Raw genomic sequence first — 12,508 nt, forward strand, 5'->3', positions numbered from 1 at the left:
CTATCTATGGGCATGCTCCTTTAATGAAGTATTTTGTGACAATTAGAAATTACACAGTGTAACTTGCTACAACCATCTGTTACGGATATAAATGGCGGTATTTTCCACGCGACCTAGTGCTGCTTTTTGATGTATTAATACGGCAGCTGTCGGTGTGAAATCAACATCATTCGCAATGTTTACATTTTACTAACACCCTTGTATTGATTACTACTTTTTTGGTCTAATTTCAACAATGTGTTGTAAACAGTTAAACTGTTTAATAGTAAATATTAGAGCTCTCTTTTGTTACGATTTTGTACGAGCTACAGGACAAGAGCAGATATTATTTACAATGCTTGGATTAATATTGTTTACATCCGAATTGAAATATTGTTTAATGTAATAAAACACGACCTGTGATCTGTTGCCAGTGAAACAACATCCTCGATAGTACAAAAGGATAGAAAACCTTTTGATATCTTTATATTCATAAATAAAACTATATCAACCCTTGTAACAATATAATATGACAGACTGTATTGTAAAATAAACATAAATATTCTGTTTGTCAACAAATCTAGTTTGTTCCGCAAATGCAAATAATACATCATGAATGGACTCAATTTTTCAAATGATTTTGTAACTTATAACACTTAAAAGGAAGTCCACTGAGGTCCATTTTAAAGCCTAAAAACATAAAATTTGAAATTCTTACATAGAAAATCTGGTGCACTTAATCAAAATGCAGAAATATTGCAAAAGATAATACAGATATATACACAAGAAAATTAAAATTAAAAACCAATTTCTTTTTAGTGATTCTTATCCCCATTTGAGTTAAAAGCATTGCAATGTTTGTAACATTTGGTTAAATTTTGCATATCAATTATGATTATTCTGGAAGAATGTAATAAGCAAATGATCGAACAAATTTGCAGTCCAGACCTACTGACACACTGAAATGGTATTCAAAATTCTGAAGAAAATATTTCCAAATTTTTCAAGTCAAATAACTTCATGGGAGTCCCGACAATTATTGTCAGTTTCTGAACTGCATGCAGGACACAATTCAGCGTTAAATTTCTAGGACAAGTCGGGCAAATTACGCGCAATCAGCTAAAGAAAATGTTTAAATAGGGAAATGTAAGGCAGAAATAATAATGGCTCAAAAATTTGCTTACTGACGAAAAACTTTCCGAGTTTGTTTTAATTTTGCCTAATGACTGTATACATAGACATTTCAAACAAATTGATTAAACATTGTTAATAATTTAGCGAAGTGTTAAGTGTGTGAAAATCATAAAGCAAACACATTTCAGCAAATCAATTTTCTAGTATTCAATGCAATACTCGGTAAATATTCAAAATATTGACAAATACATTCTTCAAGTAAATTGCAGACTTGAACGTTTTGAAAAATGAACACAAATGACGGTTCCAGAGTCCTTCGGGATTTTTAATTAAGTCGAGCATAAACGTTCTCTGCTATTTCTCGGCTATCGGTCAAGCTTCATGTACAGTTATTTAAGGCAGTCACCTGACTGGAAAATAACCTTGAAAACAGCATTAAATTTTAAAACGTCCTTAAAAATCCATTACTTTTAGTTTCACTATTATAATTCTTTGTATTTATATTGTTTTAAATACAATTTTTCCATTTCACAATAAATTTACATATAGAACAGTATTATATTTTACATTTCAGTGATAGACACATACGATATATGTAAACCAAATGGTAACTCTGTCATAAGAGCTCAGAGGGGATTCATATCAACGCCAAAATACCCGAAAAACTATCCAAATTCTCGAGATTGTTTGGTGAAAATAATAGCAAATCCTTCTCAAACGATTAATCTAACTATAATAGACATGGACCTACAAATAAATGGAACTTACGGTTGTCACGATTGGATGTATGCATATAACCATGAGCGGAGCGTGACGCTGTGCGGCAGACGAACCAATGAGAAACTGACCACGTTACGTAGCAACGAGATATCAATAAGGTTTTCAGCAGATGGAAGTATAAGCAATAAAGGTTTCTGGGTTTATTATGAAGGTAAGTTTTTACTCCTGATGTGCTTCAATTAATATTAACATTTGTCTTTCTTTAAATTTGTAATTGTCTTCGATGCCCTATATACAGCAAGTAACACACACTAGCAACTAAGGGTCAAGAACCACTTATATAGGGCGACAACAACAAAAACAATGAACCACTTATATAGGGCGTTTTTTATCACGTGACAACAACAAGAACAATCTACTTATCTACTTAAAAAAATAAATTCATCAACTTTTTTACACCCTTTTTTTTAAAATTTTTTTTTTATTTATTTACCTATTTCAAGTATCACAAATTTCTTGGTTCAATTCTCTTGAAACAAATCACATATAAGAGCCGATGTCAAAAATTATGTCAAAAAACATGTCAATATAAAAATTATGCACTCTTTTACCTATAATTGTTTTTCCAATTAACGAGTACCATATGCTTAATTGGATTAACATGGCTGCATTATTGGCAGAAAGTTCGTCACTGACTCAAAACCAAAACAAAAACATATTTCAAGAGCAGAATGCAATAATATTGTATCTTATATAGCTTAAAGTACAAATTAGGATGGTTTTCCTACAAATTATAAAACATGATTGTAGGAACAATTTATGGACACTTAATTCAAAAGTACTCCTGTACTTTAAATCTTACAGTATACCTTAAGTCATAAAAACATGTATTTTATTGTAAATAGCAAAACTGAATCATTCATTAATGTACCAGAGAAAAAAGTTCCAGAAAAACAATATTTTTAAGATATATGAGAAAAAGAATTAAGTATATATTTTTAAAAGATAAATTATATTATTAATTGGGAAAAAGAATTAAGTCTATATTTTTAAAGATATATGACATTATTAATTGGGAAAAAGAATTAAGTATATATAAATATTTTAACGATATATGATACTATTAATTGGGAAAAAGAATTAAGTATATATTGTCAAATATATATGAATTATTATAATTTATTAATTGGGAAAAGAAGGAAAAAAAAATGAAGTATATATATTTAAAGATATATGATATCATTAATTGGGAAAAGAAAAAAAAAGCATCAAGTAATTATAACTTGAATGTTAATCGACTGCATTGTAGTAACTAGTACTATATCACCTATTTAAACAAAGAAAATATCTTTAAAAAAATGTTTAACTCTGAATAATTTTATGATTTGCCTATATGCTACAGTTATAAAAGCTAATAAGAATGCCATATACATGTATTCAACTGAAAATAAAGTATCCAAATTATATTATCTTATCTTCAGAACTCCAAAAAAATTGTTTTCCTACTGTATCGAAGGCAATTTCTGTTATCAAATAATAATTTGATTATCATTTTTGGCTAACAAGAGGAAAAGCTTATTCCAAATCTATTCCAGGCAGTAGTTGATTTACAGTTATAGTTACATGCTACAGCTTTAAGCTGTTCTTACAAACATTTTTAATTCATGAAAGGAAGATGCAAATGTTTTAGAAAAGATCCAGCCTTGGTTGGAATTTCTGACAAACATTTATTTTGTGCAACAGATTAAGATGTAAAATTTTCAGAAAAGTCATCAGGGTGTACTGAGATTCAAACATGTGTCCATCCACTTGTAAGCGAAAATACATGTACACATACTCTAGACCACTGAGCCAATTTTTTTTTAGAGCCGATTCCCTGACGCAGTTGTGCAGAAGTTGTACTCATAGTTTAATATAGTGCATTCAGACCTAATGTTGTCTAAAACAATGTAAGAAAGGCAGCAATAATATTAAAGCTCAATGAATACTTGTCCTATAATCATATTGGTATGTTTCAATTAAGTATCCACTTGTTGGCATTCCACAAAATTAATGTTTCAATTCTTCCAGCTTGTTTGATGAAGGTTTGTAATTATAACAATTAATTTGTAACAATTAAGAGTGTGGTAAATAGTTGTAATCCGTAATTCGGCAAATGTGGGTTTTTCAAAGCTTATCCCCCAGTACAAACAAACTTTTACCATTACAGTTTCACAGTGCACTACCATTTAGATTAGTGAATCTGTTGTGCATATTTTCAAAACTAACAGTAACTGCATAATTTTTAACTGTAAAAGTTTGTTTCTACCATCGGATTAGCTGGGAAAACCTGAAATATTCTTAATTTCGGAGTAGGTCTATTGTCTGCAGGTAATAATATCAGAAAGAGAATCTGGGAGTTTTCCTCTGCCAGTCAAACTGACTTTGAGCTAAAACAGGACAGCTAGGCCCAAGAGTGAACCCTACCCACAAAATCCCGACCCATCAAATTATATAATTTCACAGTTAATTAACACAGTCGTATATTTTTCAGCATATCCGCCACTACCTGTGACCACATCAACGACAGAGAAGTTCACGACGGAGACAAAAACTATCAAACCATCTCCAGTTTATAAACCTACAGTCAAATCACCCGTTCAAGCCACTGAGAAACAACAAAATACACAACCCAAAGAGGAGAAACTTCCCTTTGGTAGGTCACTTTTTGTTGACGACAAATCTTTTGAAATCACAATCTCCTTATGTTTCTTCAAATGTTTCTAAGCTACTTTTTTGCAATATTATTCAATATTATGCTATAATTGGCAATATAATTTATGATTTTAAATCAATAGAGATTATTAGAAAAGTAGAATTAAAATGTATTGAAATTATGACTCTAGTAACCTCCCCTGATAGTTACCTCCCCTGATGTCCCAGTGTCATAATTTTTGTCTTAAATTTTTTTAAGGTCAACTGCATTGACCATAGTAGACTTAATTGTATTTGCTACACCCTAGTGTTATCCACAAATAACATTACTATGGTGGTTCAATACACAACTTTTTCACAAGGCTGCAATGCTTTGGTTCAGCCGCATATACAGCATTTATCAAGAAAATACAATTTGGATTTGATATTAACAGTAAATTTTCTAAAATATTTTTTATAACAACAATAAGATTTGTACCCGAATGATTTCCATTCTTTATTCACAATGACCTGAACAAGCATTTATATGGTTGTGATATTTCTATATTTCAGTTGCTATAGTAGCGGGTGTTATCGGAAGTCTCACGTTTATCCTGATAGTGCTGCTGATACTGCTAGTGTACCGATGGTGGCACGACAAACAATCATCGTACCGGCATAAATCTCAACACGTGGAATATCTGGATGCAAGAAATCCGGCATTCAGAAGTAGTACGGGGACAGAATTTCAGGGCATAGAGATTTACTACAACTGCTAGCAGTAGAAGGAATAGGCTGCTTGCATTAACCGATATTACTGCTAGCAGTAAAATTGAAGTTTCTGCTAAAACACCAGTAGATAGAGACTACTGTTACAGTAAGCAGTAAAAGAGACGTAACTGCTTGCAAAATCGGGACTATTTGTTATTCAACTTGGGGCAATAGAGGAATAGTGCTTTTGTAAAAAAAAACATGAAAAACTCAGAAAGGTGAAACTGCCAGCATTAAAGGAAAAGTGATTATGTTGTGATTGCCAGCAGTAAAAATGGCAAAGCAGCCAGAAGTAACTGCACACGTTTATGTTACTGCTAGCTATTTGGGAAAAACCTACTAGTATAAATATAGAAGATGCTAGCAGTAGAAAGTTAAGAAGCAGTGAAAGTTTTGAATAGTAAAATAAGCTCATCTCTGTAAGACTGCTTGCAGTATGAACTAATGATAATGAACCAATGAAAAAATTGCTTGCAGTTAATTCAAAAAATCAATTCTTCAAACAACTGATCACTTGAAGAATTGAACGAGTTTCAAAATTATATCAAAAAGTGCAATTCATAGTTAGAAAAAAACAAACAGTTTGTTTAGTAAACAGTTGGTTAGTGAACTAGTGAACTGAACAATGGTCAACCAAGAATTAATGGTTATAGATAGCGAATTTGGTTAGTTAGGAATGGAAACCAAATTGTTAACGTTGTTTGTGTGCCCGATAAACCATATATATATATATCAAGTGTGACATGCGTAAAACATGTTCAATCATGCATATCAGAACTCCCAGAACTCCCCCATTGTATTGAAGATACGCTGTGATTGTTTATAAAAAGATCAGGGACTTTAAAAACGACTTAAAGCAAGTCTCCGATACTGTTCTAGGTAACTATGTAAAACTCTATGTGAGTATGTGGAAACAGTGTGTACAGTGTATTGAGTAATATTATATGCAAAAAAAAACAAAACATAATTATTGTGTGAATGCGGCAAAATGTTGTTTTCACGTCAAAGATGACCTGTTTTTACAATATTAATACGCCACAGATGGGCTTTTTTTAAAATATCTGTGATATGGAATTACAACACAATTTTGAGCATTTCAACGGAAGACTGTCATAAGTAAATGAATTTAACAAGTAAATTACGACAGCATTACGATGAATGCTCAAAATATCTCTGGAGTTTAAAAAACAAAATGGCAAACATTTACGTTAAGCTCTAGCAAGGAGTATGTAATCATAAAGGTAGGGAAATGTGTATACATCGTAAAAACAATGTCATTCCTTTCTATATTATATAATAACATGAAAAAAAACAAAGATAACTGAACTATTTTTTTCGCACATTAACCAATTAACACACTATACTGACTTTATGGAAATACCAGTTATCAATTAGTGCATTTATGAGGAAGTTCGGTACTATAAAGGTACCATAAAACATCTAAAAGGCTAAAAATAAAAGTGACACTTAAAAGTAATATTCTAGCATATAAATGTAAGAGTTATTCCACTTCTTGGACAGTATTCAAGAAGGTAAAATAATTTTCTAGTCTATTTCTACAAAAAAAAGTGTGAATAAAAATTTATAAACACTTTGATATGTTTCTACCCTATATTCATTTATAATCTATAATGTTAATAATGTTTCCAAAATTTTACAATGAAATTTATTTCTGTACATGCATTTTTCAAAAAATATGTAAAGCCTTGATGCTTAAGTTTAGTTTTCATACTTAATGCTAAAATTTTCATGTGTTGAATCTTAAAATTACACGTATATTTATGGTAATCATATTATTTGTACATTATTTCCATTTTTTTTATTTTGTTAAAATTTTTGTTATATTTGTTGGGAATTGAAAATTTGTGTAAAGCCATATGTAAAAATTTGTATTGTTTTGGAGTAATTCCAATAAATTTTTAACCTTAGCCAGAAAAATTAACATATTTTATGTCAATTTCACAATAAATCTATTTTTAGAAAATCAAGTAAATTTACTTGTGAAATTGCAATGTTCCATTTTACACCTTTGAATGAAATATACTAAGATTTTAAAATAGTAAAATGATTTCAAACAAAATTACAAAAAAATAGAATTAAATTACGAAAATTATATCATTTTTGTGAAATTACAATGTTCTATTTTCAGAAATGTGTAACAAATTATTTTATATTTAAATTCTTTTCAGAAATTAATTTGCATTTTAACAGAAATTGAATCAGATCTATATTTAGAAACAACACATGGACAGGTTTATATGAAAAACACCTTGATTTATCTTGTATAAGAAATTTAATCATTTCAAATGTCATTGAAAGTTTTACTTTTCAAAGTTTTATCTTCATTTCAATGAATCACATAATAAATTTATCTCATGAATTTTGGAAAAGTTCTATTTTTAGAAATCTTATCTAATTATTTTAAACAAATTTTGCACTTAAGTGCATTTTTACCTTAGATGACATTAGTTTACTATACCATAATCATGTACATTGTACTTATTATTCAGTGAAACACAACAGTTTTGCCTTTTGTAAATTAAATTAGATCATGTTCCTTAAACACAATGCTTTTATAAAAAAAACAACAACAAAAAACAACAAACAACAACTTGCATCTGAAAATGTACACAATTTTATGCTCCAATGCTATTGTTAAATTTGGATGGAAGTTTGTCCTTATACCAATAAATCTTTTTTGAAAAACAATCTGCTTTTGAAAACAGGATCTGAAATTGTTGAAACAACTTAAGTCTACCATTGCCAACGTTCATAACAATAAGTTGAAATGTACTATATACATGAGGCCCGCATGGAAGATCGACAAACCGATTTGTGTTAGCCTCATTAAATAAAGTTGTTACTTACTTAATTACACATTACAATCTGTTCTATGCTAGTTATGTCCATGTATGGCATTACACGCCTGAATGTGTTATACTGCTAGCATTTTACTATGTTACACATTTCTTATGTGTTCTAACGCTAGCTACATGAATTACACAATCATCATTTTTATGTGATCAATGCTGGCATGAATATTACACATTTCAACATGTGCTATGCTAGTTTCGTAAATGTTTTACACAGTTTGATAATTATATGCTAGTTATGACACATGTATAACACTTTTTATGTGCTCTATCATGCCTACTCAATGCACACCTTAAGCACCGTCAGTCCTTGAGACGTTTCAAATCAGGTGTGCCACTTCCGGTTCTCCTTTTATGCCCTAAATTTTGGGTAAAAGGTTCTCTTTTCTGACGATTAAGTTTACATTTTTTAAAAACAAATATATATTTTCCAAAATGAAAACAGTAGCTTGACTTTTTCAACTATTCAACATAAATATTTATTTTCTCAACTCACTAGAATATATATTTCAAGAGAATGAAGTGCAAACTGTATGACCTGTTTCGCTGAAAACAGCGTGCATTTTGATAAAAAACATTTCATTTTATATATCAAAGTAATTTTACCTTTTAAGTTTGATTAAAATTGTACTTGTATTAATAACTGACAGCTCCTAGCAAAGTTATCAGTGTCAAAAAGTAAATACAGAAATATCTATGCATTGTTTTTGTCCGGTGCTGCAGGTGTACACATGGCGCCTCAGGTGTACACTTTATTTTAACTATGTTACTTAAGTGTTTGCAAAATGGAAATTCATTTGAAAATTGGTTGACATTAAATCAACTTGTCATCACCAGCATTTGAATTATCCAGTCAAAAAGTAAGCGATTCCTTTTAAGTTGGAGAAGGTGAAAAGTCAAAATGTCTGACAGTCAATAAAACCTACTGGATAATAATACTATGCGTATGCTGTACATTTAGGTACATAAGTTTGATTTTTTTCTCTGAAGCAACGACTTATCTAACATGGGACACCAGTTGTGCTAATTTCTGTGTATTATTATTCCCTGGTACACTTTATGTAGTTTGTTATTTATATTAAAAATAAGGGGCATAACAATTATTTACAAAATTGCATATCTGATTTGAAGGAAAGCAAATTTAAGTCCTTAAGGTGAGCATTGATTAGGCATGTCTATGCTAGTTATTATAAACATGAATTACACATTTTGAGGATGTGTTCTATGCTTAGTGCAATATTATGCATGTAAATAATTAAACTTCATGTACATAGTTAACGTATTATTTGTAAATATTGAGATATTCTCTCTTCAATCATTATTTCTTAATTTATTTGAGTCATGGAAATAAAAAAGTGCTATAGTCAAAAAATATTTCTGTTTGTTGTTTTTAAACCCAGTACCATCTTTGCTGTGTGGCTATTCTTGGTCAATGACTTCAAAGAACTCCACTCTAACTAAAAGGTGTACGCCATTCCCCTTATGTGGTTAAATAATGCTTGTTTGGGATCATTGATTTCAGCAACCCCCCTGCCTCCTGTCTCCAATCTACAACCTCCTTGATTCCTGATTCCTCTCTACAACCTCCTTGCTTCCTGTCTCCCATCTACAACCTCCTTGATTCCTGATTCCTCTCTACTATCTCCTTGCTTCCTGTTTCTCCTCTACAACCTCCTTGATTCCTGTCTCCCCTCTACAACCTTCCTGCTTCCCCTCTACAACCTTCCTGCTTCCTGTTTCCCCTCTACAACCTCCTTGCTTCTCGTCTCCCCTCTACAACCTCTTTGCTTCAAGTCTCCCCTCTACAACCTCCTTGCTTCCCGTCTCCCCTCTACAACCTCTTTGCTTCCTGTTTCCTTTCTACAACCTTCCTGCTTCCCCTCTACAACCTTCCTGTTTCCTCTCTACAACCTCCTTGCTTCCTGTCTCCCCTCTACAACCTCCTTGCTTCCTGTTTCCTTTCTACAAACTCCCTGCTTCCCCTCTACAACCTTCCTGTTTCCTCTCTACAACCTTCCTTGCTTCCGTCTCCCTCTACAACCTCCTTGCTTCTCCTCTACAACCTCCTTGCTTCCCGTCTCCCCTCTACAACCTCCTTGCTTCCTGTTTCCCTTCTACAACCTTCCTGCTTCCCCTCTACAACCTTCCTGCTTCCTGTTTCCCCTCTACAACCTCCTTGCTTCTCGTCTCCCCACTACAACCTCCTTGCTTCAAGTCTCCCCTCTACAACCTTCTTGCTTCCTGTTTCCCCTCTACAACCATTTTGCTTCCCGTCTCCCCTCTACAATTTTCTTGCTTCCTGTTTCCCCTCTACAACCTTGTTGCTTACCGTCTCCCCTCTACAACCTCCTTGCTTCCTGTTTCGCCTCTACAACCCCCTTGCTTCATGTTTCCCTTCTACAACCTTCCTGTTTCCTGTTTCCCCTTTACAACCTCCTTGCTTCATATTTCCCCTCTACAACCTCCTTGCTTCCTGTTTCCCTCTTCAGCTTCCTTGCTTTCTGTCTCCCCTCTTCAACCTTCTCAATTCCTGATTCCTCTCTACAACCCCCTGCTTCCTGTTTTCTCTTCACAACCTTCTTGCTACCTGATTCCCCTACTCAACCCAGATCTACATGTAGTTAACATTCTACTTTTGTTATTTTGCTTTGAAATAATATGAATGCTGTAGAACAAAAACTAAAACAAGTTTCAAACAAGAAGACAATCTATTTATAATTGTTTTGGTATAATTAAATTGGCAGATCTACTACTGAGCAAAGCCTTCGAGGCACAAATGTTATATGATTAGCAGTAATTGAGTGGAATACTTTACCAGTATGTTTTGCTTTAGTTTTTGTCTCCCATTCTAAATCGATCTTGATTGTTTTCTACTATCAGTTAATCAGTGAATTCTGTAAATAGCAGGTAAAGGAAAGTAACATGCGGTTGTAAATGCATTTAACGAAAAACTGCTGTAACTAACATCTATAAATACCATGAGTTATTGCAGGTTTACATGTTTGCAATGTTCAATGAAAAACTGTTGTAAGTGGGTTTTTACAATTTTGCACAGCAGATTTACATTCAGTTACACTAAATAATACATATGTATAATGTTTTTTGTTTCTTCATATCATTCTGAACTAAATATACGACAGAAGTACAGTAAACTCCACTTATTATGCTATTCAGGGGACCACCGGAGTTATCTCCCTATATATGTATATCATTACATCTGACAGGCAAACAATTTAAAAACAAACAGTTGGGACATTGATATAGGCAGTGTATCATTATAAAGCAATATTGTTGTAAGAGTTTACTGTATATATAATACTTACAATACATGATCTGTAAATTCCAGAGTTCTATAACAAGCTACAGGAAAAACATGGTAACCTTTACCATCTCGGATGACCTAGCTTAAAAACTTACTTTGTACATGTATATTGAACTTGTTTGAAACTGATTTTCCCTATGTTTTGTAACTATTGAAATGATATCAATGTCAAAATTCTAAAAAAAGTTTATAAGTCTACAAACTACAGTAAAAGAGTCACAGGTCAACCTGTGCTGATGTGCACTTCAACTGCAGACATGACTACCGCTTAAACCTGGTACTTGGGGGCATGAAAGATATCACATTTATATATTATCTCTCATGCAATTTTCATTAATTTTGTTGGTTTTCATTGCTTCTGAGGGATCGTACCTTTTCCAGATTCTATAATGATGGTTTTGGGATTAAGTCATTACCAAGCGAGCAGTCAAAAGTTAAAGCCACTATTTTTGTTTGCTTTTCTTTACACATTTATGCCACTTCACATTTGTAAATCATGTTCTGCGAATCAGCCAGTAGTCATAATCATATCAAAATAAAAGAAATTAAACTAATAATATGATAAAAACACTGTCTTTATTGAAAGGTCCCTTTTCTGGTTTTCAGGGAAAATGAACACTACAACTTTTTGTATTAGGAATTTAGTATGGGAGCATTTTAAAATGTACAATAACTCTAGATCATGATCAAATAACAGTATGGTGTAACTCACTTGGACGGCCTAGAGATAAAATATCTCTTGTATTTCTAAAATGTCATCATAAAACATGGTACCATATCAACAATCAGACAATAAACTATTACAATATTTCAAATGTTACAATTCCTTGGCCAAAGTTTGGAGCATTAATTGTTTTCGTGTAGAATTTGTTTGATACCGTAAGGCATAAACTAATATCAAATGGCCACTTTCCAGCAGAAAATGTTTAGTTTGGCCTGGAACAGTATGAAGGGTAGCTAACTTTATGATAAAGAATGAGGCAGTCAGTGTCAGTCTGGATGAAGGAATTTAAAAACACAAGTTCTATTCAAGGCA

General features: G+C 32.1%; 2 protein-coding genes across 5 annotated transcripts in view; one reads left to right on the plus strand and one right to left on the minus strand.

The window, feature by feature from the left end:
- The window catches only part of LOC132732475 (mannan-binding lectin serine protease 2-like), a 39,396-nt gene extending 31,569 nt beyond the window's left edge, over nucleotides 1-7,827 (plus strand). For all 4 annotated transcript variants that reach the window (XM_060718898.1, XM_060718901.1, XM_060718900.1 and 1 more), the window contains exons 4-6: nucleotides 1,688-2,044; nucleotides 4,367-4,528; nucleotides 5,080-7,827. In XM_060718898.1, coding sequence (XP_060574881.1) covers nucleotides 1,688-2,044; nucleotides 4,367-4,528; nucleotides 5,080-5,285 — 725 coding nt within the window. In that variant the 3' untranslated portion in view covers nucleotides 5,286-7,827. The remainder of the gene's footprint in view (nucleotides 1-1,687; nucleotides 2,045-4,366; nucleotides 4,529-5,079) is intronic.
- Nucleotides 1-12,508, minus strand: part of LOC132732489 (activating signal cointegrator 1 complex subunit 3-like) — a 238,080-nt gene that overhangs the window by 54,030 nt on the left and 171,542 nt on the right. The window lies entirely within an intron of this gene.

The sequence above is a fragment of the Ruditapes philippinarum genome, unplaced genomic scaffold, assembly GCF_026571515.1.
Source record: "Ruditapes philippinarum isolate M1 unplaced genomic scaffold, ASM2657151v2 ctg269_1_1_1_1, whole genome shotgun sequence".
Lineage (NCBI taxonomy): Eukaryota > Metazoa > Mollusca > Bivalvia > Venerida > Veneridae > Ruditapes > Ruditapes philippinarum.